The sequence below is a fragment of the Wolffia australiana genome, chromosome 6, assembly GCF_029677425.1.
Source record: "Wolffia australiana isolate 7733 chromosome 6, ASM2967742v1".
NCBI lineage: Eukaryota > Viridiplantae > Streptophyta > Magnoliopsida > Alismatales > Araceae > Wolffia > Wolffia australiana.
The window spans coordinates 14,596,489-14,620,049 of NC_135840.1; the positions used below are offsets into that span (position 1 = coordinate 14,596,489).

A 23,561-nucleotide genomic window follows, 5' to 3' on the forward strand; every position below is an offset into this window, starting at 1 on the left:
GTTTTGATTCCTTTACATGTTTTCTGCTGCGTGAAATCCTCATCTTCATCCATGTCAAGGCCTCTAGAACCCAACAGTAATCCATCTCAACGATAGCCCCGATCAGGGTGTACAATTGATCAAAGTTTTGGGCCCCATTACTATAGAGGTTTCCAGGGACAACACAATTGGGGTTGAGGTCGGCAAAGTGCTTCAAGATCTGTGTTGTGTCTCAAATTTGGGAAGTGTGGTCATGAAATACAAAAATTCTTCAGCCATAAATTTATTTTTCTAGCATTATGTAGGGTTAGTGTTAGCTATCAACGATTTAAAGAGGATTCACATGCCATATCTTGAAAAACATGTTGGTGGAAACATATTTGCACGACAAGTCAATCACACATTCCATATCTCATTCCATGTTCATTAATAGAATGTATTCATTACAGTGCATGTGTAATACTTATAGTGAATACCATAAATATGTGATTCGACGTCGCGAATTATGATGAGATCCTCCAACGAATATTACTAGTCTTTAAGCACGTATTATAAATATTCATATTCAAAGGACACTAGAGAAGGACATCGAAGTATCTAGATAGAATATAATTATCTAATCATATGATGAGTATGGCAGATCTCGAAGCCATTAGTGTGGAGACGCTAAAGATAAATAGTGGGTGGTCTTTAGTTGAAAGAGTTCGCTGAATTGATCCCTACAAATGCCTGAATTTGTGTCATACCAAACTGTTAATCAGGCTGAGACACCAAAGACGTCTTTTAGATAAATAGAGTTGTATCTTAAGTTAGAGTATGACCTATGAGTAGTTGTACTTTGACTATGACCTACGAGTAGATAAGTCCCAATATAGGGGTTTTATGTCATTGTTTTGGTTCAGACTTAGCAAACAAGATTTATGAAAATTTTCCACTTAAATACTCTATAACTAATATAGGGAAAGTAAGGGGTTGATCCACAAAGAGGCAAAATTTTAATTTCAGATTTTTTTCTCAAGCTTGGGGTGAAGACAATGATTTTAAAAGTGAAAAAAAAACAATTTCTGGATTTTTTTTAGATTTTTAGGTATTTATATAATTTTCTATGATTCAAATTAAAGCCGAAATACAAAGAAAAACACAATACACTAATTTGCTTAACAAAATAAATCAAAAATAAATATTTTAAGAAGTTTGTGGAATTTAATTTACATCACAAACCACTAGAAATACTAAAAAAGAGCGATAGAGATTTTTTAAGAATTTTTTTTGGATGCTAAAATGACTACAGCTTGATTATATGAATTTTCTGGATTTTTCCTAATTGTTTCAGAATTTGTAAATGCAGTAAATAGTTTTTTCTATTTTTCTGATTTTTACTATTTTTTAATAATATTTAAATACTAAAAATATAAAACTTACCTGCTCCGGCGATCAGCGGCAGCGGCGGGGGCGTCAACGAAACAACGACAAAGGAGCGGCGTCAGCCCGTATAGGGCTAGCCTTAGTGTGTCAGCCTAGTAAGGCTTAGCCTAGTTTGGCTAAGTGGGGACTTAGCCAAATGGGTTGAAACCCTATTGAGCTTAACCCAATGGTCAGGACTTAGCCGATTGGCTAAGTCCTGCACAGGGCTACCCTGTGCCCTGCGGTCGTGTGCGCTGCCCGCGTGCGGACTGGCGGGCAGAGAGCTGTCCCTACCGCACAAGCACCGCATGGCAGTGCATAGTGGCGGCTAGAAGAGGGGAAATTTGATTTTTGAGATGATAAAAAGTGATATTTAAATGCAACTTTTTTTGGGGTTCGAAGTGTGGAATGCTTGAGGATTTAGAGAGAGATAGGGAGATATTTTAGAGGGATAAATAAACATGTTTAGAGATAAAAGGTCGAAAATGAGAGAATAGAGAGAGAAAATGAAGAGATGGTGTAGATAGAGTTTGAGAGGGAATTTGAAGGTGTAAATGGAGTTTTTAATGAAAATTGTAGGGGATGAACTGTGGATATGGATGAAGGTCCAGAGAGGTAAAGAACCAATTCTAGAGAGAGAAAGGGCCGAAATGAGGAGATAGAGAGAGAAAATGAAGAGAGAGGGTAGAAGGAGTTTGAGATAGAATTTGAAAGTGCAAGTGTGGAATATTTTTTATGAAATTTCTAGGGGAGTAACTAGGGATATGGATAAAGGTCTATAGAGAGAGAGAACCTATTCTAGAGAGAAAAAGTAGAGAAAATGAGTGTTTAGAGTGGGAAAGTGATGGATTTTAAGGGTAAATGGATGGGAAATGATGGAGAAAGTAGAAATCTAATATCCTAAAGCCTCAATGTAATTTTACTGAGCCCTCAACACTTCCTCTCAAGTCTGGATCCTTATATTTTTCCAGGATCATGCATTTTTCAATGCAAATAAGAGATGGGATTAAGAGAAAACTTAAATAAACTTACATTAAGCAGGTTGAACAACCTGGATTCTGAAAAATGCCTTGTCCTGCTGGCCAAACACTTGCTAGAGCATGTCTAGAATGATGGGAAATGAGGGAGAAACAATCTATTCATACATTGGGAGAATCACTAAAATACCCTTTTGGGCATTTTCTATTATCTTTACTTGCCATTCTGCCTTTTTTTCTACATTAGTTGAGAGCTTCCCCATGTAATCTTTAGCTTCTTTCTTTATAAGGATTTTGATATCCCAGTGGACAGGTCAATAGTGGCCCATCTTCCTCAGATTTCTCTTTTGAAGGTCCACAACTCCACTTGATCCTTTCAAGCATCTTTGTAGAATCACTAAGCTCATACAAGTTCTCCTACTCTTTAAGAGTTACCATCTTCTCATTCTTGTAAATTTCTGCACATGTGAAACTATAGAATACTCATCAGTACTAGAATTTCTTGACTTCAAAGAAGTCAAGGAGTTTAGTAAAAAATAACCATAATGTGCAAAAATTAGAATGTATAGCTAGAGCATAAATATTTAGTTAATTGGAGTGATAAAATGATAAATTTAAAATTTATAATACCAAAAACATCTAAAATCTATGAAAATATACATGCATTTATTATGTTATCACAAGTCTCGAATCATGGGATTCAAAACAGTCTTTGTTTTGGTGCATCATGAAGTTTACGAAGACCATTGAGTGGTCAAGGTGGGATTGTGTGGCCTTGGTAGAAGAGGAGACAACTCAAGGAAGGCGGTGCGATGAAGTCCTTGGCCAAGGTCATTAAATAGTAGATAAGAGTTTTCTGATGATTTCCCAATGCATCAATAATAACTCAGATGACATATTAGGGTTTTATAGTTGACCATACCATAAGTTTTCCTTGGAGTGTCAAGTAGATAAAGGACTATACGTACGCTGCTACCAATGATAGACATGTTCCATGAGTGAGTTGATACACACTCATTTGTATCTTCTAGAGCTTAAGGTGTAGCTTGGAACTCCAGGGGCCAGAGACTCGAATTATTGATGGGGTTAAACCAATATGACTTTAATGAATCTATATGATGACATAGTTAATTAATTTGGAAGTCCAATAAAGGTTATTGGGCCACTAGAGTCGTTAACTAGACTGATACACGGGCCAAGAGGGTCACATGAAAATGATCTTTTAATCACTGAAAGATATACTTAATATTTTGGGGGTTTTATGAAAAATACACATTTAATATAAATAAGGGAAGACTCTAAATGAAACTCACCTAAGCAAGACTTCTTCAGGGCTATTCCGGTACTTCTCCTTTCTCCTCTTAGCGCTTCTCCATTTCTAATGTGATAAAGATGGTATAACGACAATGATAGAGCGTGAACAAAGCTCATCACGATGAAGAAAGAGATATGACAAGTCATGGACTGCGTGGATATATCTAGAGTCTCCACACATGAGAAGCTCAACATGTCTTGCTCTAGGATCCAAGAAATCACACTCGTTACTATTTTGTTTCAAGTCTGAGGTTGCAAATCCTAGAACCCAACACATGTCTAGCCTCAAGATGTATCTACAAATTCTTCAACACATTAAACGGTATCTTCAACTTGACATGTTATGGTTCTTGGATGATCTTCTCGCCATTCTGGTTGCACCCAACGGAGAGGGTGCATTATGAGAGGAGGAGCGTCGAAGAAATATTTATTTTGGGATTTCCTTATTTTTGTATTTAATGATAAGCTTCTATTTAAAACCCTATAAGTTATGTGTGTATTCAATGAACATTATGTGTATGTTCCTCTAAGCCCATGAACTAGTCCATTTATTGACTCTATAAATTTCAAGACATTGTTTCTGCCTAATCTAACAAAATTTGGTTACTGGCATCTAACATGTGATCACAACTTGTATGTGATGTGTGCTGTGCCTCAGAATCCATTCTTTTATTTCCAGTATTTTTTTAGAACATACTATACCACTTGAAATTGCTCACTCAGACTTGTGGGTGACTTCCGTAGTTATTTAGAATGTCCAAAACAAAAATCATGTGGTTTTTGTTTATGATTTTAGTTCCCATATCTGGGTCTTTAATGAAAATTTAGAAGCAATATTTGTGATGTATTTATTAATTTTGAAAGATGCTCACATTTCAATCTGATTGAGAAGATCGAGAATGAAGTCTTGAAATACCATTTGAAGAAATTTGGTACTCATCACTGCTTCTCTTGTCGGCTTATCCCCCAGCAAAATGACACGTCTGAACAAAAGAACGATTTGGCTTGACTTTGTAGAGGAGAGATGCTTGATCTCTTCTGAGATCAATCTCCATTGAGAATGGAAGAAAGGAGTACAAGGGGTTATTCATAAGATTTTAAGTTCACAAATGAGGTATAATACATTAAGCTTTTACAAACTGTGTACACACCCTAATTTCCATAAAGTTAATATCGACATCCGTTCATATCACAAAGGGTACTGCTATCAATGTCTCGTGTGGAAAATTTTATATTTCTCTGGGATTCATTATTTATTAACTATTGCGAATCAAAACTTGCACTTTTTATTCAGGATCTTGGTCAAAGGCCAGTTCTTTCTCAACAAAAAAAAATCATTGATTCTATCCTTAACCTGCCAATATGGGTCGGTGCAGACCAATCTTTAATCCATGTCGTCTCAGTCACTCCTTGAAAGCTTATAAAACTGTCACTCAAGCGCACTCGTTATATATTCATGTATCAACCCCTAAATTTTAAAAAAATTGAATTGGTTTTACAGTTTCAATCTCTCCCTTCTCCTTCCTATTCTGTCTTCTAATTCCTCTGTAGTTTCTCAAGATTGATAGTGCGTGAACTGAGAAAGAAGACACTGGGATCGTGATAATAGACGGAATTCCGGATAAAACAGGAGGAGAGAGAGATAAATACAGAGAGAGATGGAGAGAGAATGACCGGATAAAGACGAAGAATTCAGTTGATATACGCCAGTCATGCAGATAAACAGATGTCGAAAGAGGGACTGCAGTTGAAGTATCGCGGGAGGAAAATAAACAGATAGATAGATAGATAGATAGAGAGAGAGATAGAGAAAGAGACAGAGAGAAAGAGAGAAAAAGAGAGAACGAGAGAAAAAGAGAGAAAGAGAGAGAAAGAGAGAGAAAGAAAGAGAGAAAGAGAGATAGAGAAAGAGAGAGAAGGAGAGAGAGAAAGAGAGAGAGAAAGAGAGAGAAAGAGAAAGGAGGAGAGAGAAAGAGAGAGAGAAAGAGAAAGAAAGAGAGAAAGAGAAAGAAAGAGAGAGAAAGAGAGAGAGAAAGAGAAAGGAGGAGAGAGAAAGAGAGAGAGAAAGAGAAAGAAAGAGAGAAAGAGAAAGAAAGAGAGAGAAAGAGAGAGAGAAAGAGAGAGAAAGAGAGAGAAAGAGAGAGAAAGAGAGAGAAAGAGAAAAAAAGAGAGAGAAAGAGAGAGAAAGAGAGAGAAAGAGATAGAAAGAGAGAGAAAGATAAGAGAGAGAAGGAGAAAGAGAGAAAGAGAGAGAGAGAAAGAGAGAGAGAGAGAGAGAAAGAGAGAGAGAGAGAGGGGGAAAGAGAGAAAGAGAGAGAGAGAAGCCGACGTAAAGCCATAATTTACTCGGTATACGATTGATGTGCGGATAAAAGGTGGGGAGAGAGAGAGAGAGAGAGAGAGAGAGAGAGAGAGAGAGAGAGAGAGAGAGAGAGAGAGAGAGAGAGAGAGAGAGAGAGAGAGAGAGAGAGAGAGAGAGAGAGAGAGAGAGAGAGAGAGAGAGAGAGAGAGAGAGAGAGAGAGAGAGAAGCCCACGTAAAGCCACGGATGTGCGGATAAAAGGTGGATAGATAGATAGATAGAGAGAGACGCACACTTATAGACGGAGAATTCAGTTGAGATACGACAGAGGCAGATAAACAGATAGAAAGATTGAGATAGAGCTAAAGCCAGAATTTACTTGATATACGACGGATGTGCGGATAACAGGGAGAGAGAGAGAGAGATAAACCCAGCCAAAGAGAGAGAGATGCACACATATACAGACAGAAAATTCAGATTATATACGACAGACAGGCTGATAAACAGGTGGAGAGAGAGAGAGAAAGTAGAAGTCAAGAGTCAAGCCGGATAGTTAGAGAGAGAAAGAGCATCATGAACTCAATCTAGGGAGAGAGATGCACACATACAGACAGAGAATTCAGCTAATATAGGACAGAGGGGCAGATAAACAGGTGGAGAGAGAGAGAGAAAGTACAAGTCAAGTGTCAAGCAGGATAGTTAGAGAGAGAAAGAGCATCATGAAAACTCAGCTCCCCACCTAACAGCAACCGAGACATCCCCTCGCCATTAACTCCTCCTCAACCAGTATAAATCAAACCCAGAGAGGCCTTCAAGCGACCAAGCCATCAACTCAATCCAGAGAGAGAGATACATCTAGAGAGAGAGATGAGGGCCGTAGCAATACTCTGTGCGATGGCGGCGGCGGCGCTTCTGGCGGCGCTGCCGAGCGCCGCCGTGTCGTGCGGTGACGTGGCGTCGAACGTGGGGCAGTGCATGCCGTTTCTGAGGGGGCAGTCGGCGGCGCCGCCGGGCGGCTGCTGCGACGGCGTGCGACGGCTGGCAGCGATGGCGCCGGCGGCGGCGGACCGGCGCGCGGCGTGCTATTGCATTAAGCAGGCGGCGGCGCAAGCGAGCGATATAAGGGCCAACGCTGTCAGCTCGTTGCCCGGCATCTGCGGAGTGTCTCTCTCCTTCCCCATCAGCCCCGCCGTGGACTGCGCGAGGTCGTGTTTCTGTTCATGCTTTAGATTTTTCTAGAGAGAGAGATATGGGTGCCGAGAGAGAGAGAGAGAGAGAGAGAGAGAGAGAGATATGGGTACCAAGGGAGAGAGATATGGGTGCCAGGGGACAGAGAGAGAAATGGGTGCCAAGAGAGAGAGAGATGGATATGTAGAGAGGGGATCTCTCTCTCTCTCTCTCTCCTTCCCCATCTGCCCCGACGTAGACTGTGCAAGGTCAGGTTCTTGTTCATGCATTAGATTTTCCTAGAAAGAGGGATATGGGTGCCAGGTGAGAGAGATGGATTTTTAGAGAGGGGATCTCTCTCTCTCTCTCTGTCCATCCCCATCAGCCCCACCGTAGACTGCGTAAGGTCAGGTTCTTGTTCATGCATTAGATTTTTCTAGAGAGAGAGATATGGGTGCCAGGAGAGAGATGGATTTATAGAGAGGGGATCTCTCTCTCTCCTTCCACATCAGCCCTGCCTAAGACTGTGCAAGCTCAGGTTCTTGTTCATGCATTAGATTTTTCTAGAGAGAGAGATATGGGTGCCAGGAGAGAGAGATGGATTTATAGAGAGGGGATCTCTCTCTCTCTCTCTCTTCATGTGCTCCATCAGTCTTTTTCCTCTTTCTTTTTGTATCTCTCTCTCATCTCTCTATGCGTGTCACCGCCCGCTTCCATGCATCAGACTGCGGAATGCATGGATCATAGTTAGAATGGAAGTTGTAGTCATTTGTAAAGGCCAAGAGAGATATGGACGGATAAAAAGATTTGCTCTCTCTCTCTCTCTCTCTTTATTATCTCGCTCCCTCTCTATTTCCCTCTCCTTATTTATTTTCTCTATCTCTCCTTCTCTTGCCATTTATATTTTTCTTCCTTATTTATATATTTAATTTCTCTCTCCTCTCCATTTTTTATTTCTCTCACTCTCTCTCTCTCCCTCTCCATTTTTTCATTTCTGTCTCTCACTCTCTATTTACTTAATTTTCTAATTCCATTTATCTATTTTCTCAATTTACTTACTCTCTATTTTTTATTTCTCTCTATCATTCTCTATTTATATGTATTTATATGTACTCACTCTCTCCTTCTCTCTCTTCTCTATTTATGTATTTATTTTTTTCTTTCTCCTCTATTTATATATGTATTGTCTCTCTCTCTCTCTATTTATTTCTCTCTCATATGTTTATATTTATTTTTTCTCTCTATTTATTTATCTCTCATTTTCTGTTTATATTTATTTTTCTCGCCTTCTCTCCCCTTCCCATCTCTCTATCTTCTCTCGTTCTGCCCCATTTGAGCTCGCCACCACCCTTTTAATGCATCATATTGCTACAAGGATCAAAGTTAGAGAGAGATGGTAACAAAAGAGAAGGTAAGGGTTGGCTGAGATATATTTTGTGTTTTGATGCAGGATTCAATGAGGGAGCTGAGGGAATTTGCTGCGTCGTTTCGTTTGATGGCCAGTTATCACAGAGCTAGTGTGTGCTTTTGATACTGTCATTTTAATAAGGACCCGTTGTCAGGGGCTAGTTGGTTATTTTACTATCATAATACATCTGCCTGCCTTTTCTATATATTTACCCATCTATCTATCTTATTGTCATCTCCGTACAAATATAAAAATACATAAATTATCTAGAATCAGTGCACAAATATAATATCATAATTAATTATGTTTACATTTAAGTAATCCATTTTAAAAAAAATATACATACCTTTTAGTTTAAGTATGTTTACATATAAGTAATCACTGGATAACTAAAAGTATTATGCATTATTTAGGATATATATAACTTGTTCATAAAACCTTATGATTCTTGCTTCAAATCTCTCTCGTTCTTGCTTCAAGTTGGTCTAAAAGAAAACATGGGGAACTAGTTACATGCAGAGAATTAGGGATCAAGAGATGTCATGATCAGAAATAAGCATGTAAAACCTATCACACATTCCATATCTCATTCAATATTAATAAGTAGGAATTTATTCAGATAATGTATGTGTGATGCATTTAATGAAGTCCAATAATTTTCCTAATGGTTGTAAATTATGATGAGATAATACACTAGCGATCAATTATCTTTTCAAGAGTTCTAAACATTCCTATTCATAGGATATTCCAAGGATGTTAAAATATCTTGATATAAAATTACTATGTAATCCCATTCATATAATATGGCTGATCATGTGGCCATTAACGTTGAATTGTAAAGGATTAATTCTGGGCGCTCTTCAGAGAGACAGTTTACCAAATAGATCCATATGTATCCCTAACTGTTATTATACCTTACTAGCGTTGAAGTTGATTTATGTCATGATTGCTTTAGTAGTCAGACTTGAAGCGTCAAAGACATACCGTAGGTGGACAAATTTGTGTTCTGACTATGATCCACAAGTTCCCAATCATGAAAATTTGGACAGTTTTACCTTAGATGTATCTATAATTCCACAAAAATCATAGAATGATCAAGATATGATTTTATACCTTTGATATAAGATGAGATTGGTTTAACAAGTTTTAGTCAAATTCCAAGCTAGAGTAGTGGAAATATGGGAGAAATTGATCTCAGATGATTTCTGATCCATCAGAACTAAAGATTCCGTAAGAGACTTGACACACTCCATTTTATCTCCTAGAGTACGATGTATAGCTCGGAAACCCATGGAAGTCCATTCAGCTTATGAATTAGATTAAATTGATACTTGGTTAATTTATCTACATGCTTTTGTAGTTGATTAATAAGTTTGGCCAATGAAGTTTAATGGGCCATTATAATTATTAGTTAGACTAATATATTGGCCTAGAGGGTCACACACAATGCTTTTGAATGATGATGTATATACTCTAAGGTTATTCAATTTTATACAAAATTTCAATGGGCGAGGACTTGTATGTAGTCACCACATATAAAATAAATGGGGTGGAACCTATTTTTTGATACCCATTCAACTCATTCTTGAGTGCCCTCCACTCTTTTCTCTTGCTGTTCTTAAGGGTTGATTCTAGTGTGACTAGATGGCATAGCGATCAACTTTCTTCCAACATAGTTTTAGGGAACAACGAGGAGATCCAATGCTCTAAAGGTCATACATATATGTCTAGAGGTAGGATGTCTGAATGTCTCAAGAAGACTCATCCAGTAACCTTAGAATAATTAAAAGTCCATGATTCCCAGGGAAATACCTAATCTAATGTTGTATATATGTGGGTAATGTAATAATTGAAGGTTAGAGACTACAACATTCAACCATGGTAACCCATGGGCAACTGTAAATACCATCTCATCGATTCAAATATCAATTAAATAAATCACACTAATTTATGAGGGTGTATTTAATACCTAGTCCTTTGTTCTCACCAATAAAGCTGAGTCTAGTCCTAACAATATGGTCAATGGCCGAACACAGCTATTTGGACCAAAAAATTGAAGAACCTTAAAAATTCAACGGTAATAAATCTTGATTCTACTCATCAAATTCTAAGGTAAACATCTTGTGCATGACTTGGAGTATATCTATTTATTTACCTACCTACATCTGTATAATTTTATCTTTGTTACTACCTTATTATATTTTGTTATGCCTATCTATTGATCTAGATGTCTACCGATCAACCAATCGATCTAATATTTTATCTTTCAATCGATTTATTTATCTATCAATCTACCAATACTGTTTGAGAGTTTAGATGATTTTCGAAAATACATCCATGGAGAAGCTCTTTCTATTACGATCTTATTAATGAAATAATTTCATGTACCATCATCAAATACTACCTAATTGGATAACAATCAGGGATATCATTTTATGAAAATAAAGTTGACTGTGAAGGATTTTAATACGATAGCTGAGATGCTCCCTCTCTCTATATATTTATAGAGAGAGATAGAGAGACTGAGATCAATAGAGAGATAAACTCTACAAAAAAAAGTACATTACACATTGAATCATACTCATTATAGATAGATTAATGATATCTGAATTAAATGCTAGCAGCTTGATTCAATCATATCAATATTAGATTCTGATTGCTAGATTTACTCCCATCTATGTTTGACCCTAATTTGGTTTAATCTAGTTGCTAATCCCATGACAAGTGCGCATTTCATCTCATCACATTTTATCTGCAAGTGAGACTCCTTTATCAAATGGTCCCATCCCAACATTGTCATAGATGAGATATTTATGGACTTCTAATTCACATAATCACCATCCATACTGCTCTTGACAATACGTTGACCTGAACCTACTGATCTTGCATTCAATTTGGGTAGAATTTACCGATATTTGTAAGGTTCAGGCAGCGTATGATGATCTATCATCGATTCCGTACTTCTTCACCTCAGAATAGAAAAAAGAATGAAAGCCTTTGTCCCTTCCATTCCATCATTTTTCTAGGTTTACAACTGTAGAATTTTCTTGTAGTCGTAAGGTTTTGGAGGTAGATTATGCTCCGACATGCATTTATTCCCATGATTGGTCACTGTGAAAACCTTGTCATAATACAAAAGTGGCATGTGATAACCTTGTCAATGGGCGCTCCTTTGCATATGAATAATGTATCACAGATTTAAATTCAAGGTTTCAGTCCAGTAAGAAGGGTAATGCGTTATCAGAGTCATCTGCTGCTAACTATATCCCAGGTGATGTTACACTTTATAACAAAGTAGCAGTCTATTATCCCCCATATAATACACTCATATTTTAGCATAAATACAATGAGGGATGCAGATTGGGTAGAGGATAAAAAATGCACAAGGCCATTCCTTGTTTATATAGGAAAGAGTTTGACCTCCTTGAGCTCCAAGAGGCAAAAAATAATGGCTAGATCCAGTATAAAACTTAAGTACCACTCGCTAGCTAATGGTAAAACATAAGTATTGATGTAGGAAGTACCCTAAATCTGACCTAGGAATTGGTATTATATAAGTTAAGCTCAAGACTACCCCTCTCCCTTTTGGAACCTTGGGTTAAATAAATTGGTGTAAGGAGGAGGGTGTTGTTTTTTGTTACAGGATCTATCTTAATTGCTCCTGCTACCTTTCATTCTTTCATCCTTAAGGCCCCTATTCCTCCCCCACTCTCTATTTTCCTTCTCCTGGTATTCCCAGTTCTCCAAGAGTTCTGCTTTCCCCCCTCCCCCCACCACAAGGTCACTTTCAGTCCTATTGTGTGACAACATAGGGCCCACCTATTTAGCAGCACATCTTTTCATTCATATCCGGATGGAGCACATCAAGAGCTGCAAAGAATCTTAAATTTTGGTTTATCACAAGTGAAAGTCAACTAGCGTATGCTGTCTCCAGAACTAGCTTCACTCTACCTTTCAACCCCGATGTTGCACTTGAGGGGAGGGCCGGATTATATCCCAGATTAGAACACATAGACAGCCAGTATAATCTGTAATTAGGGCTAGGATTGAACCACAGAAACTTTATGTTAAAACACACACTGTATTTTAATATAAATATCGACCCACATGTTGCCTTCTCATTTGCGGATTGTTATCAATTCATGGTCTCTCTGTCTCTGTGTCTCTCACTCTCTCTGTGTCTTTCTCTCTTTGTGTCTCTCTCTCTATCTTCCCTGTCTCTCTCTGTCTCTCTCACTCCCTCTCTGTCTTTCTCTCTCTGTCTCTCTCTTTGTGTCTTTCTCTCTCTCTTCTCTGTCTCACTCTCACTCTCTCTATCTCTCTCTCGCTCTCTCTCTGTCTCTCTCTCTCTCTCTGTCTCTCTCTGAGTCTTTCTCTCAGTTTTCTCTTTCTCTCTCTCTGTCTGTTTATCTTTCTCTCTGTTTGTCTCTCTCTCTATCTGTCTCTCTGTGTCTTTCTCTCAGTCTTCTCTGCCTCTCTCTCTCTGTGTCTTTCTCTCAGTCTTCTCTGCCTCTCTCTCTCTCTGTCTTTCTCTCAATCTTCTCTGTCTCTCTTTCTGTCTTTCTCTCAGTCTTCTTTGTTTCTCTCTGTCTCTCTGTCTGTCTGTCTTTCTCTCTGTCTGTCTCTCTCTCTCACCCTGTCTTTCTCTCTCTCCGTGACTCGTACTCTATCTTTCTCTCTCTGTCTTTATCTCACTTTGTCTCTCTTCTCACTCTCTCCCTGTCTATCTATCTGTCTGTCTTTCTCTCTGTCTGTCTCTCTCTGTTTGTCTGGCTGTCTTTCTCTTAGTCTGTCTCTCTCTTTCACTCTGTCTTTCTCTCTCTCTCTCTCTCTGTGCCTCGTACTCTGTCTTTCTCTCTCTCTGTCTCTCCCTCTCTCTGTCTCTTCCTCCCTCTATCTCTCCCTCTCTTAGTCTCTCCCTCTCTTAGCCTCTCTCTGTCTCTTCCTCCCTCTGTCTCTCCCTCTCTTAGCCTCTCTCTGTCTCTCTCTATCTCTCATTCTCTCTGTGTGTCTCCCTCTCTGTCTCTGTCTCTGTGTCTCTCTCTCTCTGTCTCTCTCTCTCTCTCTGTGTCTTTGTCTTTGTCTTTCTATCTCTCTCTCTCTCTCTCACTTCTCTCTCTCTCTGTGTCTATGTCTTTCTCTTTCTCTCTCTCTCTCTCTCTCTCTCTCGCTATCTGCCCCTGTTTTTCTTCTTGAATATGTTCTATTCTTTACAAAGATGGCATGGATGCAGTCTGTCCACACCAATTATGATTACAAAAAAGTCTCACCTAACTCCCCAATGGACCACGTCGGCCACCACGACGACCACTAGACCCTCTCAAGAACGCGTGGCAGAGGAAGACATTTGATTACACGCACTAGAGAATTGTAAACATGGAGGATGACAAGAAACGGTGAAGCAGGAAATAAATAGTGGAAAGTGCCTATTCCTTATCGAAATATGCAAAGTAAGAAGAGCGGATAATTCCCTTTCTGTTGAGAAATCAACAAAGAAGATAGAAGGTGATGTCGGACGTCGTCAAGACGTCGTCTGGTCGTCACCGAGGGCAGTGGCTCGGTATCGAATAAGGATCTCTATCAGACAACGACGTGAAGTGTCGTCCGATAATAATGACGAGCAGGTATAATAAATGACGGGCTAGTGAAAATCCTACGTGTAGTACGTGCGAGTGCCGATATGCGGTTGTGCCGTTCCAGAGATCCGACGGGGTCACCTAGGGTATGGTCAACCAGACCACCCGAACCTCGCCCAAGAGGGTCGAGGACGACTATGTCACCGAACGAGAATATCCCGCTTAGATGCTCACACTCGTTCGGCTCGCCCGACTCGTACCAGCCAGGTAAGACTCTCACAAAATTCGTCGTCGTTTTCTCAACCTGTCTCACTCTCACCTATGTCTAACCCGAGTGCGGAGGAGGCAATTCGAAGGTATACTGAAGTAGATAAGAGACGTAAAGAGCAGTCGGAGGGGGGGGGGTACCTTCGTCGCGTCCTGTGATGGATATCACGCAGCACCTTGGGATCGGAGGAGCAGCAACATCACGGACGTGGGCGTCGAAGGGGTGCGGGTCGCGGGCGAACGGGTCACGGGCGAACACGGCGCGGGCAGGCCTACGGCGAGGGGTGGGCGCAATACGCCAGGCCAGCGCCGATGATCAGCGCACGGGTGCTCGCAGTCGCTGCGCGTTCGCGCGCGTTGGCAAGAGGTGGGGCGCGCGGCCACAGGAGGAGAGAACCCACGCTGGGACTTGCCAAGCAGCAGCCGCAGCTGGCGGGCGGTCAAAGGCGCCACAGGGGTGGGGCAACCTTGCACCAGCACGCGGGAGACGGCGCACCGACGCATGCGCGGGTGTGCAACAGGGTCGCGCATGCGGCAGGGGTAGCTTGCCGGCGGTGGGTGACGCCGGTGGACGTCGTCGCGCGCATGCGAGTTTCCTCCGCGCGCGGACAGCAGTGCGGCTGTGGGCTTGGGTGGCTGGCGGCACTTGGGAGGGGCGAGACGGGCGGACGGCCACTCACAACGTCGACGGCCGCACACGGACGTGCAACAAGGCCGCGCGGGCGGCAGATGTAACGGCTGGCGGCGGACGACGCCGGCAGACATCGACGCGCACGGGCGAGCTATCTCCGCGCGCGGACGGCAGTGCGGCGGCGGGTTTGAGCGGCGGGCGGTGCTGGGGAGGAACAGGACGAGCAGACGGCCACCCACGAACGTCGGCAAGGCGGCGACGGCCTCCGAGGCAGACGCGGCGGCGACAACGGCGATTTCTTGGTTTATCCGGCGTTGTTGGCGGGTTCTCGAACTTTCAAGCGGAAGCGGCGGCGGCGTCCGGTGGGGAGGGTTTGACGGCGGCGGGCAGCTTCTCTCCTCTCCTTTCTTCTTCTCCTTCTCTTCTTCCTTCTTCTTCTTTCTTCTTCTCCTTCTTTCTTCTTCTTCTTCCTCTCCTCACGAAGGTGACTCTTTGACTTCTCAAAACGTATAACTTTTCAAAGAAAATTAAGAGTACTAAGGAGGGCGCCCACCCCTTCCTTTTATAGAGGATAGGTGGATGAGCCCCTTGAAGCAAAAATAAAACAAAATAAAAGGGAAAAGGTCTAGGGCCCATAAACAGGAGGGGAAGATTTCCTCATACGGGAACTTCCCAACGCTACACGCAGGTACGAAGAAAACTATGAAAGTGGAAATTAAAAGCGGGAAATGCGAGCAGGCACGGGTCGAAGATGGCGCGTCATCACGCCGAATATTTGAACCCAGGGTTGCGCGTCGTCACTGTGGCTCGCCGTGTCATCTGGACGCGTGTCGGTGGCGGGCTTGATGACGTTGCGGGTTCCTCGAGCGACGATCTTGCGGTGTCGGACGGTGCCGCGCCATCAGAAGGTAAAGAGTAAAAAGATAAGTAATGAAAACCAAATCTTATGTATATGAGTATTTATAGGAATGGATGTTCCTTCACCATAAAATGTTCTTAAGAAATTCAAATGAATTCCGACAGTAAGTTAATCATGATGAATAATCATGGCATGTTATGGTGTGAAATGCTTCGGTGCAGGCGGCGGCGTCGGAGTTGCGACTTCTGACTTAGTCATCTGAGACGTCTCCTTAACAACCCCCCTCAAACTCATGCCTGAATGAAGGTTGAGTTTGGAACGCAGAAGACAGAACTGAGCACAAGGTAGCGGCTTGGTTAAAAGATCAGCAAGATGATCACGTGTAGAGACATAGGAAACCTGCATCAAACCTTGAGAGACATGATCTCCAACAAAATGATAGTCAATTTCAATATGTTTAGTGCGAGCATGAAAAACATGATTTTTACTCAAATAGGTAGCACCGATATTGTCACACCATAGTACGGAAGGAGAAATTAACTTAATTTGCAGTTCTTTAATGATATATTTTAACCAGATGAGTTCAGTTGTGGCGTTGGCAATAGCCTTGTATTATGCTTTTGTGTTGGAGCGAGTGACGGTTGTCTGTTTCTAGGAGGCCCAGCTAATAAGATTGTGACCAAATAAAATAAATAACCACTAGTGGACTTACAATCTAAAGGATCGCCTGCGCAGTCTGCATCACTGAAGATGTGAAGAGTATGCGGTGAGTCACTATAGAATTATAAGGAAAAATCAAAAGTTCCTTTTAGGTAACAAAGGAGATGCTTAAGTTGTTTCCAATGACATGGCTGAGGATCATGCATGAACTGGCATGCTTTATTGACATCAAATGCAATATCAGGGCAAGTAAGGGTTAAATACTACAAACTGCCAATGATTTTCTGGTAAAGAGTACCATCATTATTAGAGTGGATTTTTGTGTCCCGTTGATGGGAACTTGAAGCTGAGAGAGGAGTAGGTAGTGGCTTGCACTCAGTCATTTGAGCCAATTTAAGAATCTTGATGGCATATGATTCTTGAGAGAGATAAAGACCGACCTGATTGCATTGAAGTTGAATACCAAGAAAACTTGTGGCTGGTCCAAGATCTCGGACGGCAAACTGTTTGCTTAACGCTGAAATGGTGTGAAACCATCTGCACTACAACTTAAGATTAATATATCATCAATATAAACAAGTACATATTGTGGTATTTTATTGTTAAATTGAAAAAATAATGAAGGATCTGTACGTGACCCTGTAAAGTAGTTACTAATGAAAAATTGACTTAATTTTTGAAACCAGGCACGTGGTGCCCGTTTTAAACCATAAAGTGATTTTCGTAATCGACAAACATAATTAGCATGATGAAGAGAAACAAAACCTGGTGGTTGGCGCATATAAATAGTTTCAAATAGATTGCCGTGAAGAAAAACATTTGATATAAGTTGATGAATATGCCATTTATTGCTTGCAGCAAGAAAGAGGAGAGTACGAAGAGAAGTCATTTTAAGAACAGGACTAAAGGTTTCATGATAGTCTATACCTGGAGTTTGACTGAAGCCTTGAGCTATCAGTCGAGCCTTGCATCGATCTAAGGAGCCATCAGATTTTAATTTTGTACGAAAAACCCAATTGCATCCAACTAATTCTGTGTTGGATGGAGGGGGAACTAGATCCCATGTGTGATTGCTTATGAGAGCAGAGTATTCTTCAGTCATGGCTTTTCGCCATATAGGGTCTTGGAGTGCAATGTCTGCTGCCGTAGGTTCCAAAGGGTGAATTTGGGAAGTAAGATATATTGGAAAGGGATGTTTTGTAGAGGTATGATACAATTCAGAGATGTTTTTAAAACATTTCGGAAGATTGGAGCTGGAGCCGGAGGTTAAGGGTCCAATTGTTGGAGCGGTATCAGTTGGAGTTGTTTGTGGTGTATGTATAGTTGGAGTGTTCTCCAAAACGTCAACATTTTGTACAGGAGACTCATTATCAGGTAGGCTGGTCGGTGGATATTTGCATAGAGGACTGATATCAATTGGGGTAAGTTGTACGAGAGACATTGGATTATTGGTAGGTGTTTGATTGTCTAGAGTTGGTGTAACTTTGCCTTTGAGCAGGAAGGGATATATATTTTCTTCAAAGACTACATCTCTAGAGATAACTATTTTATTTGTGCGGAGAATTAAACAACGATAACAAAGGTGGTGAGAACTATACCCAAGAAAGACACATCGCTCAGACCAAGAGCTCAGTTTTGAGACAACATGTGGCCTTAGATTTGGGTAACACAGACAGGAAATTTTTTAAGGAAAGTATAATTTGGAGAGTGAAGTTGAAGTACCTCGAACGGAGACTTGAAGTTCAGCGGAGCCATTGGAAGACAATTGATCAGATATGCGGCTGTAGCTGTTGCCTCATCCCAAAATCGTTGAGGAAGACCTGCATGATGCATTAGAGAAAGTGCGGTTTCGATGATATGACGATGCTTGCATTTAGCAACGCCATTTTTCTGATGAGCATGGGGGCAAGAGACTCGATGTTGAATGCCTTCCTTCCGAAGTAGGTGATGTAGCGAACTATATTCGGGCCCCCCCCCTGCCACAATCCGATTGAAAAGCCTTGATTTTGCAATCAAATTGTCTTTCCACAAAGCACTTAAATATAAGAAATACATCAAGGAGATCAATTTTTTTCTTAAGAGGATATAACCAGGTGTATTGATTGAAGGCATCAATAAAGGTAAAATAGTACGAAAAACCCAAATGCAATAATACGGGGGCAGGACCCCAAAGGTCAGAATGAACAAGTTCAAAAGGCGTAGAGTATGTATGAGTGGAGATATTATATGATAATTTTTTTTGCCTTAAACATGGCACATGGTTCACACACAAGTGTCCATGGCATAGAAGTTAAAGGAAAACCAAAACGAGAAATGATGTTTTTCAAGATATTAAGAGCAGGATGATCCAGCTGCTGATGCCAAAGTTATGCAGTCGCCTGCCTGACAAAAGATGGTGAAGATACTTTGAAAACTAGGTGATACAATCCATTCTGTATGTCACCCATGAGTAGTGTTGCCCCTGTCCGTCGATCCTTGACAGCGCAATATTGTGGATGAAATTCAAAAAAGACATTATTGTCAATTGTAAGTTGACGAACAGATAAAAGGTTTTTAGTAATCTTAGGAACATGTAAAATATTTTGAAGATGAATCGGATAAAGTTGACTTGGAAGAGAGGAATTTCCGGTTGCGTGGATGGACAAACCTGATCCATAACCAATGGATAGTGTTTCTAAACCTTGGTATGGTGTAGCTTGATTTATGACTTGTGGATCCGTGGAAACATGGTGAGTTGCTCCACTATCTGGATACCAGTGCGTCTGCATGCTTGTAGATGGTGTCCATGGTGGTCCTAGAGTGAGGTAGTATGCTTGAACTTGATTTTGAGGTGCCCGGACATTTGGTGATGGTGAGGCATTGCGTGGAGTACGTGAACCAAATCTATCGTAACATACATTGGTTCGATGTCTAATTTTCCCGCAAGTTTCGCATCGGGGACCTGATCTTGTCGATAGAACAGAGCCATGCCCATGATTCCCACGTCCACAGTTTTCACGTCCTCTAGTGGATTGTTGATTTGTATGAGCTTGATTAGCTTCTTGCGGAGGTTCCTCTTCACTTTGTGATACTCTGCCAAAAGTTAGCATATTTTCTTCCGATCGTAACATCTCCACAATGGCATCAAAGGAGAGACTACTCGTGTGAGTGTTTATACTAGTTCGAAAAGCATGGTATTTTGGTCCAAGTCCCCAAAGCAAAATAAACTTCAAAGTACGGTCATTGACCATTTCACCAACTGAGCCAAGTGCGTTGCTGACACTACGTATTTCTTGAACAAACTCATCAATGGTTCGCGTACCTGATAAGCCGAAAAATCACGTAAAACTACGTGGTCGTTGCGCTTTTTAGACTTATGCAATAAATTTATAATTCCCTTAATTACTAAATAAGAATATAGAGCAAGCAAGGGGTCGATCCGCAAGGAGGCAACAATTCAGAATTTTCAAACAATTTTTATGAATCAAGTCAAGTAATTTTAAATTTTGCAATATTTAATTCAATTAATATTAAATAATATTCTTAAAATAATCAAAATTAAGTAAAACTTAATTTTGATTTCGGTCAGATAATTCCAGATAAGAATATTATTATTATTTTAAGCTCATAAAAATATAAATTATTAATTTCCCAATTTAATAAAATTTATAATAATTTTCAGAATTAAAATTGGGAAATTAATAATCAAGAAAGTGATTTTTGAATTGGAGTTCAAAATGGATGAATTTTCGGTTCAAATTTTATTTTTGGGTTTTTTATATATTAAATTAAATTCCTAAACAATAATAACCGAAATCTAGAGAGAGAAACAAATCAAATTAATCTAGAGAGAGAAAGTGAAGAAATTGGGGAAAGCCCCAATTTCGACCCTAAATTAAAAATGTAATGAAGCATAAATGTCCTAAAATGATTAAGAATTAATTATCAAAAGTCAGATCTCGAATCCAAATCAAAAAGAAGTGATGATGCATTCAAAACATGAATCTAGGGCATGTACATTTCGCCCATGCCAAGGCGTTTTCGAATCGTTCTAGAAGATGATCAAATACAATTCAGAAACTTACAAATTTGATAAAGAGATCCAGATCTGACGACTTCCAGAATGCCTCCTGTGTCCTTCCTGGCCAATTGCTTGGGGAGAGCCTCCAAAAGTGAATTTCGCCTTTTTTTCTGACCTCTATTTAAAGATCCAACCGTCCAGATTGTAGAGGAGGAAAAGACGAACCTGCCCTCAAAATTTCAGCCCAATTGGAGTTGTAGATCTCAAGATATCGCAGTTTTAGTGAGATCAAATGTGGGCCGTTGGATCTCTTTTATTTTCTCTAAAAAATCGGAATTTCCTATTGGCTGGGCTTGATTTTCTCGCTTTCCGTGTTTCGGGACACGTGCACCCTCGTTGTCCGCGTAGGCCGCACTTTTTCGCTGCTTTTTAAGAAAACAGAAAAGGACAAAATAGTGCTTTTTTCGCTTGGTTAGAAGAGAGAGAGAGAAAAAGAAAAAAAATCATTGTTTTAAATAAACGCCAATGATCGGCGTCGATTTCTGCGTACGCGGAAAATCGACGCCGTTTGATTGCTTTTAAAAGCAATCATTGGGCGTCGATTTCCGCGTATGCGGAAATCGACGCCATTTGGCATCTTTTAATTTAACAAAATACGTCGGTGGCCGCGTGCAATTATTGCACGCCCACCACCAAATATGCATCTCTCTTTGTTTTATTTTATTCTCTCTCTCTTCTGTTTTTTTAATCTCTCTCCTCCTAGCTTTTCCTGACTTTTCTATCTTCTCTCTCTTCGCCTTTGTTTTCTCTCTCCTCTCTAGCCGCTCTTTCTGACTTCTCCACTCTCTCTCCTCCTATTAAATATCTTTTCTTCCCTCTCCTCTCTAGCCGCTCTACTCTCTCTCCCCTCCCTACCGCTTTCCTCTCTCTCTTTTAATCACTCTATTTGACTTTTCCTATCTCGCTCCTCTCTTCTCTCCTTTCTTATTTAATTAATATAGCCCTTCATTCGCGAATTTGGTAATTACGTGATATATTCATTTTAAATGCATTTAAAATGCAAAATAAATAATCAATATATTATTTAATTAAATAAAAATCATTTCTTGCCTAAATAATGGTCAGAAAATTTCAGAAAAATTCATAAAAATATGGGAAAAATTCAGAAAAATCAGGAGATGATTTACTGACCTTAAACCAAGCAAATAAAATCATGTAAAAATATTTCTTCACTGAAACAATGTCAAATTCCATGTAAAAAATGATAAAAAATATGAAATAATAGAAAAACGACATGTTAACTGATTTCAATGTATTTTATCATGATAACATGCAAATATGACCATTAAAACACATAAATAGAATGTATAATTCAGTAATTAAGTATATTAATTTGCATGTTATCAGTACCTCGTTCAATTTTATGAAGTTTGTTCATTTGCTCCATAACTCTTGATTCTTAGCTGGAGGAGAGCTTGATGTTGAGGGTTCTCCATGCTTCCAAGGCAGTCATACTATTTTGTATGATCGAGAGAACTTCCTCGCTCATAGACAACATGATAATGGCCGTTACTGCCATGTCCCTCTTCCACCATGGATTCTCCGGATCTGTGAATATTGGAGCAGAAGTAGGCCGTTCATGGGTAAGGTGTTTACCTAGCCCTTGAGCTCCCATAGTGGCTCTCACACAGTGCATCCACTGAGGTAGTTGTTTCGCGTGAGCTTGATTCCGACAGGAGGGACATGAGTGGCCCTTTCGGGTGATCGCGTCGTCCCCGTTGCCCTTGAATGATTCCTTCATCAGAGGATCCTTCAGAACCCAATGGAGAGTGCTCTGATACCATATTGAGAAATCAACAAAGAAGATAGAAGAGAAAGAGTAAAAGGATAAGTAATGAAAACCAAATCTTATGTATCTTAAGAATGATATACATGCGTATTTATAGGAAAGGATGCTCCTTCACCATAAAATGTTCTTAAGAAGTTCAAATGAATTCTGACAGTAAGTTAATCATGATGAATAATCATGACATGTTATGGTGTGCAATGCTTCGGTGCAGGCGGTGGAGTTGGCGTTGTGACTTCTGACTTAGTCATTTGACACATCTCCTTAACACTTTCAATCAGATCCTATTCCCAAGGATATTGTAAGTCACCTCGAACGTCTTCTGCTGAACATTCCTGATAATCCTCAGCTGCGTTGAGTCGGTATTCCCGGCAAAGGCAAGACAAAACATCGACCCACCAAGAGGGTAGAACACCCCCACCCCCGGCAAAAGTCACATCGACACCAGTGTAGTGCAATTTGATAATTGGGAACGATGCTGTGGAAGGAAGAGTTAAGAGTGTCGGTGGCCAAGAAGCCCACCGTGGAAGACCCATCGCCATAGGTCACGCCCCAGAGGCACGTACCGGTGCTTTATAACTTGCAAAGAGTTGCCTTGTTGAGCTGCTGCAAGAACACAGATTAGAGGAATGGGTCAAGTTTTTTCACCACACTTTTGTCATTATTTTGATCTAGGCATGAGCGTGAAGTTGTGAAATTTTTTGGGTCTTCACATCAACATAATAGAAAACAAGAAACATGAGAATTATAGTAAGTAAAAATATTTAAACCTGAACAGAAATGTGCGATGGAGAGTCTCATATTGACTAGAGGACAGCAACAAGCTGTTTTGCTAGTTGTATTCAATGATTAATTTCAGAATTAATCGTAAAGTAGCTTGGGTCTCCATATCAAAATATTCAAATCAAAACCGGAATTTCAGCTTATGTATGGGTGATAGAAAGAGTCTTTGTGACAGCAGGCTGAGGAGGCTAACCACGGGCAGTGCAACTAGAGGATGGCAACGAGCTGGCTACATTTATAAAAGAGTTTTAAAGTAGATTGGGTGTTGATATGAATGTAATAAATAAGTATCCGGATAAAGTAGAATAAGTAGATTTCAGAGCGGATTTATCAGGCGAACCACTAACGGAACTCTGCTATTTCCTGAAGTACATGCTGAAGTATAGGAT

The 23,561-nt window shown here is 40.3% G+C and overlaps 1 protein-coding gene across 1 annotated transcript; it reads left to right on the top strand.

The window, feature by feature from the left end:
• The first annotated feature begins 6,869 nt into the window (after positions 1 to 6,869).
• Positions 6,870 to 7,214, top strand: LOC144704979 (non-specific lipid-transfer protein A-like). The gene has a single exon (XM_078577558.1). The coding sequence runs from the start codon at positions 6,870 to 6,872 to the stop codon at positions 7,212 to 7,214; it is 345 nt and encodes a 114-aa protein (XP_078433684.1).
• Positions 7,215 to 23,561: the final 16,347 nt, after the last annotated feature.

Excerpts from the sequence above, each read along its gene's own strand:
- LOC144704979 (XM_078577558.1), top strand. The coding sequence starts at position 6,870 with ATGGCGGCGGCGGCGCTTCTGGCGGCGCTGCCGAGCGCCGCCGTGTCG.